Source organism: Mytilus edulis, chromosome 9 (genome assembly GCF_963676685.1).
Source record: "Mytilus edulis chromosome 9, xbMytEdul2.2, whole genome shotgun sequence".
In the NCBI taxonomy this organism is placed as follows: domain Eukaryota; kingdom Metazoa; phylum Mollusca; class Bivalvia; order Mytilida; family Mytilidae; genus Mytilus; species Mytilus edulis.
In genome coordinates this window covers 23,719,292-23,739,549 of record NC_092352.1, presented here as the reverse complement: position 1 = coordinate 23,739,549, position 20,258 = coordinate 23,719,292, and the positions used below count along the sequence as shown (strand labels likewise).

Sequence of the window (20,258 nt, the reverse complement as noted above, 5' to 3'; positions counted from 1 at the left end):
AAAAGATTTTATTCAAATATAGTAAATTTGATGTTTTAATGAATCCTGAAGATAAATTGATTGATTGGTGGTGTTTAACACCACTTATAGAACACTTGGCTATATCACATCAGTTAATTATAGAACACTTGGTTATATCACATCAGTTAGTTATAGAACACTTGGCTATATCACATCAGTTAGTTATAGAACACTTGGCTATATCACATCAGTTAATTATAGAACACTTGGCTATATCATATCAGTTAATTATAGAACACTTGGCTATATCACATCAGTTAGTTATAGAACACTTGGCTATATCACATCAGTTAGTTATAGAACACTTGGCTATATCACATCAGTTAATTTTATTTGGTGGAGGATGCTGGAGCTTTAGGATAGCACCACAGAACATTGACAGATGGCAATCCTAGTCCATTAAGATCAGTCAAACACACCTTGCCAAAAACTTCCTAGTCCATTAGGATCAGAGTCAAACACACCTTGCCAAAAACATCCTAGTCCATTAAGATCAGAGTCAAACACACCTTGCCAAAAACATCCTAGTCCATTAAGATCAGAGTCAAACACACCTTTCCAAATATATCCTAGTCCATTAAGATCAGAGTCAAACACACCTTGCCAAAAACATCCTAGTCCATTAGGATCAGAGTCAAACACACCTTGCCAAAAACATCCTAGTCCATTAAGATCAGGGTCAAACACAGCTTGCCAAAAACATCCTAGTCCATTAGGATCAGAGTCAAACACACCTTGCCAAAAACATCCTAGTCCATTAAGATCAGAGTCAAACACACCTTGCCAAAACATCTTAGTCCATTAAGATCAGAGTCGAACACACCTTGCCAAAAACATCCTAGTCCATTAAGATCAGAGTCAAACACACCTTTCCAAAAAACATCCTAGTCCATTAGGATCAGAGTCAAACACACCTTGCCAAAACCAAACTACTCCATTAAGATCAGAGTCAAACACACCTTGCCAAAAACATCCTAGTCCATTAAGAGTCAAACACACCTTGCCAAAAACAGCCTAGTTCATTAAGATCAGAGTCAAACACACATTGCCAAAAACATCCTAGTCCATTAGGATCAGAGTCAAACACACCTTGCCAAAAACATCCTAGTCCATTAAGATCAGAGTCAAACACACCTTGCCAAAAACATCCTAGTCCATTAAGAGTCAAACACACCTTGCCAAAAACAACCTAGTCCATTAAGATCAGAGTCAAACACACCTTGCCAAAAACATCCTAGTCCATTAAGATAAGAGTCAAACACACCTTGCCAAAAACATCCTAGTCCATTAAGAGTCAAACACACCTTGCCAAAAACAACATAGTCCATTAAGATCAAAGTCAAACACACCTTGCCAAAAACATCCTAGTCCATTAAGAGTCAAACACACCTTTCCAAAAACATCCTAGTCCATTAAGAGTCAAACACACCTTGCCAAAAACACCCTAGTCCATTAAGATCAGAGTCAAACACACCTTGCCAAAACATCTTAGTCCATTAAGATCAGAGTCGAACACACCTTGCCAAAAACATCCTAGTCCATTAAGATCAGAGTCAAACACACCTTGCCAAAAACATCCTAGTCCATTAAGAGTCAAACACACCTTGCCAAAAACAACCTAGTCCATTAAGATCAGAGTCAAACACACCTTGCCAAAAACATCCTAGTCCATTAAGATAAGAGTCAAACACACCTTGCCAAAAACATCCTAGTCCATTAAGAGTCAAACACACCTTGCCAAAAACAACATAGTCCATTAAGATCAGAGTCAAACACACCTTGCCAAAAACATCCTAGTCCATTAAGATAAGAGTCAAACACACCTTTCCAAAAACATCCTAGTCCATTAAGAGTCAAACACACCTTGCCAAAAACACCCTAGTCCATTAAGATCAGAGTCAAACACAAATTGCCAAAAACATCCTAGTCCATTAAGATCAGAGTCAAACACACCTTGCCAAAAACATTCTGGTTCATTAAGATCAGAGTCAAACACACCTTGCCAAACACATCCTAGTCCATAAAGAGTCAAACACACCTTGCCAAAAACAACCTAGGTCATTAAGATCAGAGTCAAACACACCTTTCCAAAAACATCCTCGTCCATTAAGAGTCAAACACACCTTGCAAAAAACATCCTAGTCCATTAAGATAAGAGTCAAACACACCTTGCCAAAAACATCCTAGTCCATTAAGATCAGAGTCAAACACACCTTGCCAAAAACATCCTAGTCCATTCAGAATCAAACACACCTTGCCAAAAACATCCTAGTCCATTAAGATCAGAGTCAAACACACCTTGCCAAAAACAACCTCAGTGTTGACCGGCTAGTGCTCACTATTGATGAACTACTAAAACCTCTTGTGTATTTTATATGGCATTGAAATAAGAGATAATATGTCATATTTTTATTATATTGAGCATGGTAAAAATATAACAATCCAGTGATAATATTTTATATCTAGGATATGTACAAATTTTAAGCAGTGACTGGAATTATTACTTCATTATAAAGAAGCAATTAGCAAATAAACATTATTTCATCAATGTATAACATTGTCATAAACTTCTATAATACAATATTACTAAAACTTATTTACCTGACCTCATATGGATTGAACAGGTAGGTAATTACAAAAGCAGTGGAGGTATGAAACAAAAATTTTGAATTCAGACAAATATATGCTCCATGTAATGAATGAATAAAAGATACAAAGCTGATCTGCCATATGAATCTGCAATTTGACGTTAAAAACCATTTGCATTATGGGTAATATTTTCAAAAACGTACACCATTAAGATAACATTGAAATAACCAATATTTGGTTGAAAATGTCCAAAACAATTGAAATCTAACAATGACATGACAATTTTATATTTTGGGGTACAAACAATAAAATTACCCATAGTCCTTTGGATTCTGAAACGACCAATTGTTAATCATTCCTAGTTATATAGAGTAGTCCTTTAAAACTTAACACCACTCCTAATAGTGTGAAAACATGGTTAATCTTATATTGCATAGATCACATGGACAGCAAAAAGGAAAATTACAAATTAACATACAGATGGTAAAGTAACTAGAGAAGGAGTCTTATTTCCTAAAATTATGCTTTACCACTGAGAAATTTTTTTAGGTCATTGCCAAATGACACATATCAGATTGACATATACTTTTAACAATGGATTCATTTTCCAAATATTAATAACTTCTCCTGTATATTAACAGTTTTTTTGAATATTTCACCTGAAATTGGAATGTGAAAATGTATTAAAATTCCATTCGATATGAAAAAACTTTTGGCCCTGCTGTTCTTGGAATTTCTTTGCCTTTTTTATTTGGCCCTTCATTATGTCAGATAATCATATACTTCTTAAAAACTATATCACAAACAAAGCATTGTTGACTTGTCATGCATAGCTACTGAGGAACAGGTCTAGAACACAATTTTTACATTACTTCTAAAGCAGGAAACTGAGATCAAATTCTTCTGAAAATTACTGGCTGAAATTTCTCTTCTTAGAAACAAATTTTGTTAAGCATTTTGAATGAGGTTTGGTCAAATGTTGATTTATTGATTGAATGATTGGTGCAAATGACACTTTCTTGAGCACTATTGTGCAATTTCCTGACAGTCAACCGCAGAGGCAGCTCAAGTTCCCAGAGAGAACTGTTAGATTTATATGCTATTGCCATTTACACTACAAGTTAAGTACACAATGTATCGTCAAAGTTTCACTTGAAGTAAATTTTGTTGGAGTTGAAACTAAGACCCATTTTGATCAAATGAACATACAATTATTCAGCACTTATGAAATAAATATGATCTAAATCAATACAAATATCATTTTTAAAATGACAAAAAATATAGACAAATTGAACTGTTGGAAATAAGCACAATTATATATTCAATGAAAGCACCAATATGAAACAAGCAAATATCTATACATTGTTCTGACTAGAAAAATAATATACTTAAAATATATTTTCATTCTTACAAAATTCTAAATACATCATTAAAACACACAAAAATATAACAATCCACAAATTATAAAACACAATTTAACATACTGATCCCTCCGTAAACTACTACAAGTCTTGTTCCCATGGCTAATCACAATGAATCTAAATAAATGGTCTAACCAATGCTTTTCCAGTACAGGTTTTGTACCATTTGAGCAAGTAAAATATTTTACTTCTTTCATGATTGGTAAAATACTGAAGAAATGTTACACAAAATCAATAAACAAAAGTAACTAGAATAAAATATATACCTACATTGCATTAAAAAAATAAAAATTATATAGAAAATAATGGTAGCTAAAAGCAATACATTTTCCCCATCTCTTTTCCAGTGGCAAGCATATGGTTCATTAATACTAAAAGTGAATGGGAAAATGTAACTGGTTAGTACCTGGTCCATCATAAATTGGTGAAATATTTAATAATACAATCTCCTTCAAAAATATTTGTGAATAGTGCTCCAAGCAAAAAAAATATAGTTCATGAACTAGCAAGTGCAAATGGTATCCTGCCATAGATAAATGTCTTCCATTCTAATGGACAGCACAGACAAAGTTAAAGTGCCAGAACCTGATGATTGTTGTTTGTCACAATAACTATTATAATTGTATAAATATAAACAATATACCAAACTTTCTCTCATGTTGATTTTTAACCACTGGCTTTGCCTGACTTTTATGATTTTATGATCATATAATTTTAACAAATACAAATTTAGAGAATAATTACTGATTTTTGTAATATTATAAAAGCTTATGATATTTTTTTTTATAATTTAAGTACTTTTATGATCCCTGAACTTTATACTCTCTACACTTTAATCTCATTCTAACCCAAATCCCTATGCCATTAAATGTAAAAAAAAAATGAGTGCTATCATTCAACTCCAATTTTCCAGTCTTCATGACTAAATATTATACCAAAGTATAATTGTTTGTCTGAACTTCCTCCCATTCCCATCCCTGCTAGCTGTGTGATATTCAATTCCTCATTTATCTTCCAGTCAAATGTGACAGCTTTGTCTTGGACCTCTAAACTGACCCGTATCTTTCCACTAGACAAAACCTCCGTCTCCACATTTAACTTTGTGCCTTTTGTCAGATCGGGTAATTTGTTCTTCATTTCTTGACCATTTACAAATACACATCCTTGAAAAAAAAACACAAAAAAACTTGAACATTGAAATATTAAATTGATTTGAAAATTCTGTTTTGATACCTATTGTAACATTTCATATCTCAAGTTATTTTAAATTGTTTGACATTCACTACCACATACAGCTATGGAAGACGAATGTTCAAAGAATTGAAAATCCATTATACATGATAAGCTACTAAACTGATGATGAACATACTGACAAAATATTAATATATCTTTAAACGTATGCTTATATATTTTAAAATATGTCACTAGTGATGATGACATCGTTTTGCTATGTTTGTTAGTTATATTGATTTGTAATTAAATTATCTCCATATGCTAATAAATTGTCATATGCAAGGTCAAGGATTCAATATGCAAGACCTTCAGGTACTTTCACAACAAAGAACATCTACATTTTTACTAAATATATTCCAAAGATCAATATTTACTCTGACAGCCCAAAATGCTTTTCGTTTTTACAAAAAGAACTATAAAGTGTGATCAAGTTAGGTCACTCAATTCGATCTTAAAACTGAAAATTGAGCAACCCTTTGCCCTTTCAATAAATTCCTAGATTAACAAATACCTCTAGTTGTTAAAAAGACTGCATTTTCTCTCTGTAGAGTCGTTGTATCCTGATTGTCTATAGATAATCCTACTCCATCAAGTGGAGAACTCTCTCCAGCATCCAATAGCCTAAATGTAACACAACCTCCAGCAAGGTAGCTATTACTACTGGAGTATAATACTTTTGTTTCACCTTCATTTGTCCTTGTAGCTGTCTTATTCTCATTACTTGTGTCATACTCCAGATTACCCATTGACCATTCTGAAATTCAAACATTTTAAGGTAAATGCAAATGAAATTGAGAATGTAAAAGGGGAATATGTTAACCAAAGTCTAATTCAATGCACATGTTCCTTTAGGAAGAAAAAGAAAATATAAGATAAGCTAGCAGAAACTTTTACAATAAAATACATAAGCATACCATTTTTATGCCCCATTTATGGGCAATATATTTTCTGGTCTGTGCGTCCGTTCATCCGTTTGTCCGCGCGTCCGTTCGTCCCGCTTCAGGTTAAAGTTTTTGGTTGAGGTAGTTTTTGATGTCCAATCACCTTGAAACTAAGTGCAAATGTTCCCTATGATATGATCTTTCTAATTTTAATGCCAAATCAGAGATTTCCCCCCATTTTCAAGGTCCAATTAACATAGAAAATGATAGTGCCGATGGGGCATCCGTGTACTGAGGACACATTCTTGTTGGTACATGTATCACCATTGAAAAAAGGTCTTACAGTTTTGCCTAGAAGAAATTGTATTCTCTGATGACGTATTTTGCATTATATTTAGGAATTGTGCTGATATCATATTTAAAATTTCAAAGTATGTCTAATATAACTTCATTTTCAGAAGTCAAGATTATTTCATCAAGTTCAAGTTAAAACTTACAGTACTATACATTGTGAGTTTTTTTAAAGAATTTTATAACACTCTCATAATGTAAAGCTTCTTCATTATCAAACTATAGGATTTAATAGCCTGACAAACCATGTACTATGCATGTATAATTACACCAAAATGATAAAGAATTTCTATGTTGTGTTTCTGTAGAGGAACAATTTTGAATATATAAAAAACAAGAATGTGTCCATAGTACACGGATGCCCCACTCGCACTTTCATATTCTATATTCTATGTTCAGTAGACCGTGAAATTGGGGTCAAAACTTTAATTTTGAATTAAAATTAGAAAGATCATATCATAGGAAGTTTCAAGTTGATTGGACTTTAACTTCATCAAAAACTACCTTGACCAAAAACTTTAACCTGAACTTCACACAATCATTTTCTATGTTCAGTGGACCATAAAATTGGGGTCAAAACTATAATTTGGCATTAAAATTAGAAAGATCATATCATGGGGAACATGTGTACTAAGTTTCAAGTTGATTGGACTTCAACTTCTTTAAAAACTACCTTGACCAAAAACTTCAACCTGAAGCGAATGGACACACGGACGCACAGACGGACAAATGGAGGCACAGACGGACGAACGGAGGCACAGACCAGAAAACATAATGCCCCTCTACTATCGTAGGTGGGGCATAAAAAAACAGAAATTTAAGGAAACTTTGGTATAGTGAAGCATACCATAATGTGGTATAGTTGTCATGGCAACTCTTGGTACACTCCAGGCACTCCATTTATTGCTGTTTTCACATCGACATCGAACACGGAAAGAATATGGCATGTTTGTACGTAGATGTCTGACTGTATGAGATGTGGCTGGTCCTTTGTATGAACTGTGGAATGTTACTGATTTACTGTCAAACTTTATACTGCCACTGGTAAACTCTAAACAAAAATCTCCTGGTTCTATTTCTTCATCAATCTAACAACAAAAATATTCTGTATTACTAAGAGGAAAGATATGAAAACTTATAATTGATGTCTTATATTCATGTACGAATACAAAATAAAAAAGGTAAAAGTGGAAGAGAAATGAAACAACAAGATTTATAAAATTCTGACGAATATCTCAGTTATTAATTTTATAATCTTTGCCAATAAAACTTGTAAAAAATGGGCAAACATCTTGCACAAAATAATTATCATGTAATTGTTCTTGTCCTGGATATGCATGAATTAATTGCTACTGAACTTTAGAAACAATATATCAATTTAACTGCTTCTAGAGCAACATACAAATTAAATGTATAAAGATACGACTTTAGATAGCAAACAATGGAAAAGTAAGTATTTAACATTCTGAAATTGGTAAAAATTAAGTGAGTTTTCGTGTTTTTCTAGTTTTACTTATCTTTCTTAGAATGTAGTTAAAAATTGCAGTCCCAGAATCTTTTATGTGTAAAAATGAAATTGTTTCAAAAAAATTTCAATATAAAATATTTTTATTCTAAATTCGCCCCTGGATAATGACATACTTCGCTCCATTTAACAGTTAGGCCACCAGGTCTCTCTATAATGTCAATAATCTGAACTGGAGCTCTTTCTAAAATTCTGCCCTCCTGACTTATAAACTCTGCCAATTTCTCATCTAATTCCGATGATACTTCTATGGTAATGTAAGGCACATCTGGTAAACTGGGAACTTCTGGAATGCTGAAATAGATTAACAGTAAAGAAATCAGTTCTATTGACTACCTGATATGTATGGCATTCTTGCTTCAAAATATTAAGGGTACTGGTTTTATCCAAGCATGCTTATCCTAAATGCTCCATTATACATATATAATTTTTTTTAAATGAGTTGAGTCTTACATCTCTTGAAAGTTTCAAGGTACATGACATTGCTAATCTGTAATCTGTACACCTTATAGCTATTTGGAAATCTGTCCCAGCTGACCAATGAATCTGCCCCGCTTTAACTATTGAAGTCATACAACAATCACTTTTCTATTCTGGCGTCAGAATTTTTTATGGGAACCTTTGAGATGTCCAGTACTGGAGGACAAATAGCAATAAGGTGTATTGTTTTACTTTCAATTTTTAAGATCATTTTAGGATCCTCAGGTTTTGTCATATTAATAAAGACCTTAATAAATTACATTAGTTAAAGTTATCAGAACAGAAAGTAGACAGAAACATTTTCTGATTCTTTTAAAGAGAAGCATAGAATTAGAATCTGTTTTTAAATCAGATTGTAAATAATTGTTTTATCAGCAAGAGTCTTACTACCAGACAGAGGTAAGCAAATGCAACCAGTTATATATTTCTATATCAGTGTTATTGATGATTTTATAATAAATAATTATATATTTTTTAATATGTATAAACATGTAGGTACCTGCTAAGTGCTTTTATATCTGGATTGTCCTTAAATTTCACAAGACCCTCTATATTGTCAGCTGGATTGTTGTTCAGAAGTGCTTTACCTACAAAACATTTGAAAACCTTATAGAATGTAGATCAAGTCCATTATTATTCTGCTGTCTTGATTGCACCTATTTGTCCTTATAATTCTCGACGGGCTATCACATTTGAATGACAGGTCAGTTGATTGGGGTGTTAATAAAGTTTATGAGTCTTCCAAAAAAGATATGTGTCATGTAATGTCTACAAATAGTATGCAGAAATGGCTTAGCTATGTTTTGGTATGGGTAACCTCAAAAATCCTTCTGATGTAACAGTATAGTATATATTAGGGAGAATAACTTTTGTCCTGTAGAATGATCTATGTATCATGATGCATGTTTGTTGAAATTCTATCCAGTTGTTTTTGTTTTTTTTTAGGAAATTGGAATTGCAGATCAACAAACTGATATAGCAAAAATTCAAATAGCAAGATCACAACTTCATGTCCTGTTACAGCGCTTATCCTGAAGGATTTGCATTTTCACAATACCAGTTTCTTAAATATTTTACCAAATTGCAGTTTTTTATTTCATCATTACAAACTGATCAACTAGTAAAACAGTTTACCAAAGAGTCATCAACTTTAATCAACCCATCAATGAGATCCCATGGGAGATAATCTGATATATTTTTACAGGAGTTGGTAAATTGACTATTATCTCCCTTTAAAACTTCAAGAAAACATATTCTAGAATAAAACCATATTTCTCTGTGTGTTTTTAATAAGGATTTAAAGACAACTCTATAACATTTAGAGAAAATTTACAAGAAGGAACATTTAGAAAAACTTTAAACTAGACATTGTTTTTATTATTATTATGTAATTCAATTCCAAAATTGTAATATTATTAGTGCTTTTACAATTTCAATGACAGATGTGTACCGGTAGTTCAAATCTTAGAGGATTGTAAGTATAATTTTGCATTACACTGCATTGGCATCATACTAACAACCTTTCAATTGCTTTGAACTAAACTGTGTTACCAGTTGATCAGTTTGTAGCAGTAAATTCAAACTGCAATTTTAGTTTTAAGCAATAAGTATTGTGAAAAGGCAAAGCCTTTACGATAAGCACAGTAAAATTTTGTCAAGCTGTTTTTTCAAGGACTACTGAATGTTAAAGGTTAGATAGGGTCAATGAGTTAATTACAAAACAAGACAAAAGAAGTAATACCTATATGTGTGACTACAGCCACAAGAATATTTTTAGTTTTGTTTTTTCAGATTTACCGGTATTTGACAGAAAAATTACTGTTTATGAAAGTATTTAGAAGAAAATCTAAAATTAGTTTATGTGCTATACACTGTGTGTGTATCATGCATATGTACATTGAGATAGCTTATTGCATGTACATGTATACTGTATGGGTTTTACTCATTTCTGAAGGCCATAAATTGTATGTTGGCCTATACATGCTATTTATCTGCTTATTTTGGTCTCTGGTGGATAGTTGTCACATTGGCAATCATACCACATTCTCTATTTTTTATATGTGTATTTTTTTTGGAAATTAAAGTCAAGAAATCAACTTTTTCTGTAAACATAACAATTTATGTCAAAAAAGGAGAATACTGTAAACGACTATCTTTTCTGAATAATTGGTTATAAGATTTAAATCTTCTAATTTGAGATCAACAGTAGAATTAGAATTTGATTATTTTATGCATAATGCAATAAAAATCAAAATTAAAGGTCTGATTGATTGAGTATAACTTTCACATTAAATACTAGGCCAATTGGAGCAATGTACGAATGTATTAGCATTGTATTATGGAAATTAGTATGGCCTTCATTATCACTGAACTAGTATATATTTGTTAAAGGGCCAGCTGAAGGACGCCTCCGGTTGCGGGAATTTCTCGCTACATTGAAGACCTGTTGGTGACTTTCTGCTGTTGGTTTTTTTCTATGGTCGGGTTGTTGTCTCTTTGGCACATTCCCCATTTCCATTCTCAATTTTATGATACATGTACAAAATATTCGTACCATCCTGCATGATTCTGGCTGCTGCTGCTAAACTCTGATTAATGACATCTTCACACTGTCGTAGTGGCTCTAATGCTTCATTAGCTATAGACTCCACTTTTGACAGTAGATGTGAAAGCCTCTTGTTGATATTTTCTATCACATTTTCTTTAACTTTGTCAAAGTAATCAGTCAGATTTTGGCAGGATTCTGTTTTACTGTAGCAAATCTGAAAAGATTTAAAGGAAATTACAAGAATAAGTTTTTGAAAAATTTATAAAACCATATCCACATTTGTAGAAAAAAATGAAAATATTCAAAACTAATGTTTTGTAAGGACTTCAAAATACACAACCTAGTCTTTAGCAGACTATATATAAAAAACAAGAATGTGTCCACAGTACACGGATGCCCCACTCGCACTATCATTTTCTATGTTTAGTGGACCGTACAATTGGAATAAATTCTCTAATTTGGCATTAAAATTAGAATGATCTTATCAAAGGGAACATGTATACTAAGTGTCAAGTTGATTGGACTTCTACTTTATCAAAAACTACCTTGACCAAAAACTTTAACCTGAAGCGGGACAGACGGACGGACGGACGAACGAACAGACGGACGGACGGACGCACAGACCAGAAAACATAATGCCCCTCTACTATCGTAGGTGGGGCATAAAAAAGAAAGAAAAGCGAGAAACTCTAGATCAAAATTAAAACTATCCAATACAATAATATGTTTTTAAGTTTTGAATACAGATCTTTTCTAAGATTAACATATAAAGGACAATATTGACTTTTCAGTATCCACTATTCCTAGAGTTTTATATAATATAATACATGTGTATATTATTTTTAGCATGTGACTGTAAACTATTTGTTATTATTTGTATAGATAAATGCTTCCTTGTTATAATACCTGATCCTGGGCCTCTTGTAAGGGAGGTAATAATTCTGTCAGCTCAGCCCTCTGGTTGTGGGCTATGTCCATAACATCTATCAAATTCTGTATCAGTTCTTGTGTCATCTTTGATTCTGCAAAAAACAATGAACTAATTAGTGAGTACATAATATCAATATACATCCTTTAAAACATAACAATAAAAAGGTATTCATTAGGATTTTGTCATTCAAAACAAAGACAATATATGACTACAAAGTTTGCACAGTTTATATCCATTGATTAATTGAAAAAATACAATAGGTATGCTTTTCAGCAGATACATTTTAAAGCAATTCTGTGCAAAATGTACCAACAAAACAAATATACATTGCATACCTTTATCTAAATTTAACAAATCATTTAAGAATTGAATGCTTCTTTTTGTAAATTTATTGGGGTGTAAAAGCGTTGACCAAAGTACATTTTGTATGAAGCGCGAAAGCGCTTCATTCTAAAAATGTACACACGGTCAATGCTTTTACAACCCTATAAAGTTACAAAAAGAAGCATTCAATACTTATAATTACATTTTTTAGCTATGATCATGAAAACGCGAATTTTATATATTTTATTATTTAATTCACCTGTGCACTTTATTGTTGGAGCACGTGTTATCATGAGTGAAAAGTTGTATTGAGCAATGCAACTGCTTACGGAATAACACGTGATGTGCAGTTAGCCAATCAGAATAAAATATTATAATGAAACATACATCTAATGTAATTATTAATGCATAAATCAATAGGTTTTACATTCTTCCACGTCATTCAGCATAAAAGACATGAATTTGGTTGTACATACATTTTTGTACGAGCCACTATCAGAAATGCTTGTAAAGTAAATCTTTTCGTTTGTATGGATCCTTACTTATTAATTGAAGTGCAGCAATAGGAAAATTTAAATGATTTTACACCATACAAAGCCCATAGTATGAACATAGTGTAAATCAATAAAAGTATGTATATGAAGCAAGTCTTACAAATACCTTATTATCACTCAAGAGTCAAGACATTATAAATTAGTATTTTATCTACCAACACAATATAAATATAAATATGAAATTTCAACATGTTCAATAAAATTGAATGCATTTCATGAAATTCCTCATTTCTTGAACATGTTGAAGAAACCAACATACTTTTGATTTGTAAAATATATGTATTAAATGTCTATGAAATTCATGATTCAAACTAGAAAACAGACATATCAGGAAAGGCCCTGCTTGAACATTTCAATATGAAGCAACTATTAACACTTTCTTTACCAGATAGAACTGGATTGAGCCTCTCTGACATAATTATATAAGCTTTCATATTTATTACAACATGAATTAATATTAAATGTGTTCATGATGAATATAAAGTCTTATCGGGCGTATGACATTTGCGCCGATTTTTAAAATTTTCATTCTTTCATTTGCGCCGATTTTTAAAATTTTCATTCTTTCATTTGCGCCGATTTCATTTTTTCATTTGCGCCGATTTTATATTTGCTCCTAATTGGATTTACAGGTAAGTTAATACTTGTACATGTACTATACCGTGCAGGTATATTGGTAAAATCTGTTTATAAACAAAGGTTTTAGTTAATTTTGATTCATATTGTTCTGAACTTTGCTGTAATTGATGGACATATTGCACACTGCAACGAGCTGAGGAGTCAATTTTTTTAACCATCGACGGCCATACACATAAGTACGTTAATAGCAAGACAAAGAAAAGATGGATTTCGTTATTGACAATTACAACAAATATAGAAGAGACGAAATCGGCCTCACAAGAAAGGAATATATTAGATATGTTGCCTATAAATACTCAGCAAGAACAGATTTATGATTTTAATGTATTCCGTTTTTATGGATTTGAATGCTGTAAATAGATTTTCAATTCGTCATTTTAGTATAAACCAGAGTGCTTTTATCTAAAGTTTTTACTTCTTGATTTTTTTAAGTATGTCAATATAGTGTACAACTGGATGACAGAAGAGGTCTATAATGATAAATTAAAAATAACATGACTTGGATGGAGAGTTGTCTCATTTGCACTCATACCACATCTTCTTATCTATTCACCTGTAATTAACCTGTAATTTACCTGTAAAAAATCGGCGCAAATGAAATGCAGATCGGCGCAAATGCAAAACGCCGGTTTTATCATGTTTATTAAATTTAAACTCTATGTATTTATGGAAGCTATAAATGGTGGGCAACCAAATACATGAAAAAAAAAAGATTCATTGAAATATTTACTCAAAGAAGATATTTCTTCAAATTTGTGATATTTTCTTTGACAAAAAATAAGTTGTTACCCCAGATCTGACATTGAGAATTTGGAATAGCTTATATAATTATGTATATTTTTTGGAAATCCATGCATAACAAGATGTTTCCCAAAATTTATGATTTTTTCATTTATGCTGAATATCTTATTTTCTCAACACTTTTTGACAGCTCAATATGCAATATTTTTACAGTTTTATCAAAATTTATAATATTAACAAAATGTAAAGATTTTTTTAAGGTAACATAGTCATAAGTTCATACAACACTTCTTTTTTTTTTTCTTTTTTTTCTGCACTAGTCATTGAAGTTCTGATGAGCATGATGAGCACAAAAAGTTGTATCTCAAAATTTATGACTTAATGCTTTTCATCCAATTTCCCAATATCATGAATATTAAAAAAAAATATCTAAAAAAAACAATTACTGACATAATTTGGAAATAAATTTTGAGTGGCATATCATAACATATATAGTGTTCTTGTTGAAATTCTTCCACAAAATGATTTTTTCATTCTAGAAATTAGTCTCTAATGTGACAATAACTTTTTTTTTTATTGTTGTAACATTTTAATGTAACTGTAGCCATGAGTTATTATAGTAATCTCAGGTTTCAAATATTATAGTAATCTCAGATATGTACCTTCATGGTCCAAGACCACAGTTATTTTGTATGGCATTTCTTTTAGACAATAAAATGAAAATTAAAAAAAAACATCTGTGTTTTCTGAATAATATTTTTACAGAGTCTGTGTTGTACTTCTTTTAAAACAAATTACCCGGTATATCAAAATCATAGAAAACTTCATCAGCTTTAACTTAAAATATGGACAATTTCTACTACTTGACTTTTAAATTCATGACCAAAATTTTTTTTACAGTGTAATTTCATGCCCCTACTTGCTATTTGAGGCATAAAACATGAAGAAATGTATTTGAAAGGGGTGTAAAAAAACAAAAGGCAAGTAACACTCTGTCAAAACTAGGCGTTATACAATAACATGTATTCGTGGACAATGAAAATCAAAGGATGATAACTGTGTTCCCAGACCTCATGACAAATTACGGTAAACAATTCTTGTCAAGTAACGTTAATTGTAGTTTTTGGTGCATGACGATAAAATGTACACTTTTATTTCAACGATAAAAATAATCAACTGATTTTGACTATTCACGTTAATTTTTTCCAAAAAATGACGCTCTGACAAATATTGATGCAGATAGTTTGATGTTCACGTTAAAATTTTAACCAATTTGACGATAACGGTAGCCGAAATTGACTGTTTGACGACTGACGGTAAAGGACATTTATACTACCCTCCTAAAATTTATTGCAAAAAACTGTTTTCAGAGACTATCATTATCTCCCATATTGTAAAACAAATGACGCTGGGAAACAACAAAAGACTTTAGATGCAGAAGATAATGTTAACGAACGCTGCATAAATATATCATAAAATGTTTACCGATGGAATATATTGTCGTGTCAGATTATTCAGGGGACAGAATTTCGATGATGGAGGCTGCCATTAATATGAAAGTGCTAAAACAAGAAATATAAATCCGGTAACGAACCCAAATAACCCTTATAAGTTTCCAGCTATTCTTATACATCTACTACTACCAATTAATGACCACCCTCAACAATTTTGAGATCAAATCACAGGGGTCAGTAAAAATACTTCATGGATTAATTTGAAATGAATTAAGTTAGATGAAAAATAAGTATTACAAACCTGGGACTATTAGTATAATAGTATAAGTTTGATGTGAATAGCTGAATGTAATATTGAAGTTTTGAGATTGGTGATTTGAAAAAAAATTAAAGCATTTTAATATCAATACTGAGTAGGTACATTATTCAAATAGTAAACTCCTCTGAGCATATCATAGCACGGAGGGTTTCCACTATGTATTAGATACCCAAACTACCCAAAAAAAACATAAGATATCTTTCTATCTCCACTTCTAGTGTTCAGCTACTTATCTTTATGTCAGTGCTTTTGATAAGCTCCTTCTATCAAATAACTTACCATGAAATTTTGCAATAAAATCTTCAATCTTCAATCTTTGTCGTGATGACAGAGTAATCTCTCTTCTAATTATCCTCTCTTGTAAAATTATTATCACTAATGTAGTTTCTCCTTTGTACTTAGATATTGTAGGTGGCGCTTTAAAAATATTATAGAATATATAAATGTATCAAGTGAAAAAAAAGAAAAAAATGGTTAATTAGGTTATCGAAATGGCATGAAAAATTAAAAAATATTAAAAATTAAAAGAAATTAGTATTAAATTATCCACTAAAACGGTTTGTTTCCTCTATGTACTCCGCTAATAGTTGATTGATACTTTCTGCATTTGGCGAATTGATTGTTAATAAATTGTCTAAATCTGTTGGAATTTGTCCTGTTATGAAGTATGTTTGATGGAATAATTTGTCTCTGGCATCTGAATACAGGTCACGTTCAAAAAGGTAGTGTTGTACATTTTGACAATAAAACATAGTGAAACTATGGAATCAATTAACAATTCTTGGAAGCATACGCAAATCTGAGGATGTTTTAGATAAATAACGTGCTTTTGGTGGTATTTTTTATTAGATTGAAAGTTTTTGAACGACCCCACCCGCCCTTCGAATCAAACAAAAGTTTTTTTATTCAATTAAATGGTCGGTTGAAAAATTTGAGTGTAATTATTGCACGGCTGCAACTCATATAAAGCCCTTTCCTCTAACTACAAAGGTAAATATGCTAATGCTACAAGCTGCTAGAATAGTTACTGGTTAGCCTTTATTTACATCATCATCATCATCATCATCATCATCATCATCATCATCATCATCATCATCATCATCATCATCATCATCATCATCATCATCATCATCATCATCATCATCATCATCATCATCATCATCATCATCATCATCATCATCATCATCATCATCATCATCATCATCATCATCATCATCATCATCATCATCATCATCATCATCATCATCATCATCATCATCATCATCATCATCATCATCATCATCATCATCATCATCATCATCATCATCATCATCATCATCATCATCATCATCATCATCATCATCATCATCATCATCATCATCATTTGAAAATCCGTTAGGGGTTTACTATCATACCATCATAAAATATATAAGAACAAAATCAAAATAACCTGTGTCATGCCAAGAACTGGTTTTAGAATAAATGTGTGTATTTCCTATGCAAAAGACCCTAGGACTAGGAGTGAATCAATATTAATATCAAAATATGCCATCTCTAATGACCTGACAACAGTGTTAAAGGTTTGGTTAGCTTTTGTGGTGAATGCCGACATTTTTGTGCTTTGTAAAGAATATTACCATAAAAGAATGGATGTGACTGAAATACCTGAACGTTACGTATGAGATGTATGCATGTTGATTTATATTTACGAAAGATGTCCTTGTACCGATGATACAATACCAATACACCGGAATGCCCTCACGGTCATCCGCTGTTAAAAAAAATCACCTCTTTTATCATGCATTTTGGTATCATGATTAAGTTTTCCCATATCAGATGTTGTTTCGATGCATGGGTCTTCCGCTGATTTAAGTCATAAATTGTAACTCATAACTATACAGAAACAGGTCCGCAATAAGGGGTGCACATGCAGTTAGTCCCCATTGGAATTCCGATAACTTGATTATATATGGAACCACCATTGCAAACACAACTGTAACTCTAGCAAATTTCAAAGGCAGTTATATTATCAAAGCAGCAAAGTGGAAGTGTAGAAAAATTAAAACTTTGAACGGATTCGAAATCAACACTTTAAGAAGCAAATTTATCAATATATACTGTTGGGTCACCTATCTAATTGATTTATAAAACTCTTAATTTTTTTTATGAGCTTCGGGTTTTAATTATTCTAACCTCGATCATCACATTTTTTTTTTATCGAAATGCTTATGTTCAAGTTGGAGAAATTGTCGATAGTACCGTTAATGTTATCATTGTTATCTTGGGAAAATTCTTTAGTTAAATAATCCAGAAGGCTTCTGCAATTTACCCAAAGTAACTTACTTTAAAAAATAGACATTACCAGGTTTAGCTTTCCTTTCCTAGATTTTGATATTTCAGTTTTACACAGGAAACCTTACGCTTAAATTTACCATAGGTGCTTGAGGACAGGATACTGTTATGAGGCCCCCATGTCCCTCCCCCTTATCATCATAAATCTCAGATTTTTGTAACTTATTTGTAACTTATTTGTACCATATATACATTATATATGGTACAAATAAGTGATATATATGGTACAAATAAGTGATATATATGGTACAAATAAGTGATATATACGGTACAAATAAGTGATATATATTAAAAAATCTGAGATTTATGATAATAAGGGGGAGGGACTATGGGGGGAACAGGATCCTGTCCTCAAGCACCTATGAAATTTACTACAAAAGGGACGATATTTATGTCCGTATTATTAACATTCCCTTTTAGACGGTGTACGTAATAATGTTCCTTTGGTTCCGTTTTTGCGGTGTCTATAAACTGAGACTACTATAACAAATAGTAGTCTCAGCTATAAATCACAACCCAGTCGTTCACTATGCCGGTGTCTGTAGTAACGTTTTGGGATTTCAATGAGATTAATCTATGTAAAACTTGTAAATAATTAAGTCGGGAATTCCGTAACCTCAAACTTCTTTAAAACCTTTAGTGGACTGATTGATACTTTAATCTCAGATATACCGTGATATATTAGCTTTTTATGCCCCACCTACGATAGTAGAGGGGCATTATGTTTTCTGGTCTGTGCGTCCGTTCGTCCGTCTGTTCGTTCGTCCGTCCGTTCGTTCGTCTGTCCCGCTTCAGGTTAAAGTTTTTGGTCGAGGTAGTTTTTGATGAAGTTGAAGTCCAATCGACTTGAAACTTAGTATACATGTTCCTTATGATATGATCTTTTAAATTTTAATGCCAAATTAGAGGGTTTACCCCAATTTCACGGTCCACTGAACATAGAAAATGATAGTGCGAGTGGGGCATTCGTGTACTGGGGACACATTCTTGTTTGGCTTTAAACTAGATGTCATGCAGTGACTTGGAGTAATCTCATGTATATCTAATCTATATTAAAAAAAACCTGACCGTTGAATTTTGTACAACATGAAGTTGGTTGCAAAAAGCTCCGGGACCCATTTATTATTAAAATGATGTTAAAAACGGCATCATATAAACTACACTTTGGCATTTTGATTTAGACACTGGTCTACATTTATTATCAACTGCCGATTGAACTGATACTGTAAATATTTCAACATTTTATCCTGATTAGATAGAATATTTGATCATATGTAGAGTGGGGCGCCCATATTCGCCGGGGAGACAATTTCGCCGTTATATGATTTTGGGGTGTAAAAACTTCAAAGGATGGATGAAATGAAGAAATATGCCGGTGAATTATATTTTTATAACAAACATGATTATTTTTTAAACTGAGACAAAATTTTGGCAATTACCGCAAAGGACCGAAAAACAGACAACGATTTTCGCCCGATTTCCTGAATGAAAAACACGGTTTCAAAGAAGCATTTCTAAATAATTCTTTGACTTGATTGCCCTAAATTTTAGTTCTTTTCACCTTTGAAATGTCTGCTATTCGTCTATAATGTAATTGATTTGATAATTACGGCGAATATGTGTCCCGGCCCCATTGACAAAACATCAGGAAATTTCAAACACCCTTTAATCTCACTTTTAAGATGATTATTTTCAAGCAAACACGTTTTCAAGCTTAAGAATATTTTGCATTGGAAGTTATCTTCATATAGAAATATCAGTTTACTTCAAAAACATATAGACCGGAACATAAACTGTAGAAAACATTGAAAAATATGGCAAAAATGAGCACCCCACTCTGTATGGATCTTTTTTTGTCTGCAGTAAATGTTTTGTTTGTTACCTTTTAAAAACGTTTGCGCTAAATATTTATCACC

The 20,258-nt window shown here is 32.0% G+C and overlaps 1 protein-coding gene across 1 annotated transcript; it reads right to left on the bottom strand.

Moving 5' to 3' along the window:
• Nucleotides 1-2,418: 2,418 nt before the first annotated feature.
• LOC139487851 (cytokine receptor-like factor 3) lies at nucleotides 2,419-15,813 on the bottom strand. The gene is made up of 8 exons (XM_071273016.1): nucleotides 15,724-15,813; nucleotides 11,956-12,071; nucleotides 11,056-11,263; nucleotides 9,001-9,088; nucleotides 8,138-8,315; nucleotides 7,344-7,584; nucleotides 5,776-6,018; nucleotides 2,419-5,194 (listed from the first exon to the last, which is right to left on the bottom strand). Exons 2-8 carry the CDS (start codon nucleotides 12,061-12,063, stop codon nucleotides 4,923-4,925), a joined length of 1,338 nt encoding a protein of 445 aa, XP_071129117.1. The 5' UTR covers nucleotides 12,064-12,071; nucleotides 15,724-15,813; the 3' UTR covers nucleotides 2,419-4,922.
• Nucleotides 15,814-20,258: the final 4,445 nt, after the last annotated feature.

Bases quoted from the DNA above. Each gene is read 5' to 3' on its own strand.
- LOC139487851 (XM_071273016.1), bottom strand. From the start codon at position 12,063: ATGACACAAGAACTGATACAGAATTTGATAGATGTTATGGACATAGCC. The intron at 11,264-11,955 runs GTATTATAACAA...AAATCTTTTCAG, and splicing joins TACAAGAGGCCCAGGATCAG to ATTTGCTACAGTAAAACAGA. The intron at 8,316-9,000 runs GTACCTACATGT...AATCTATTTCAG, and splicing joins GATATAAAAGCACTTAGCAG to CATTCCAGAAGTTCCCAGTT.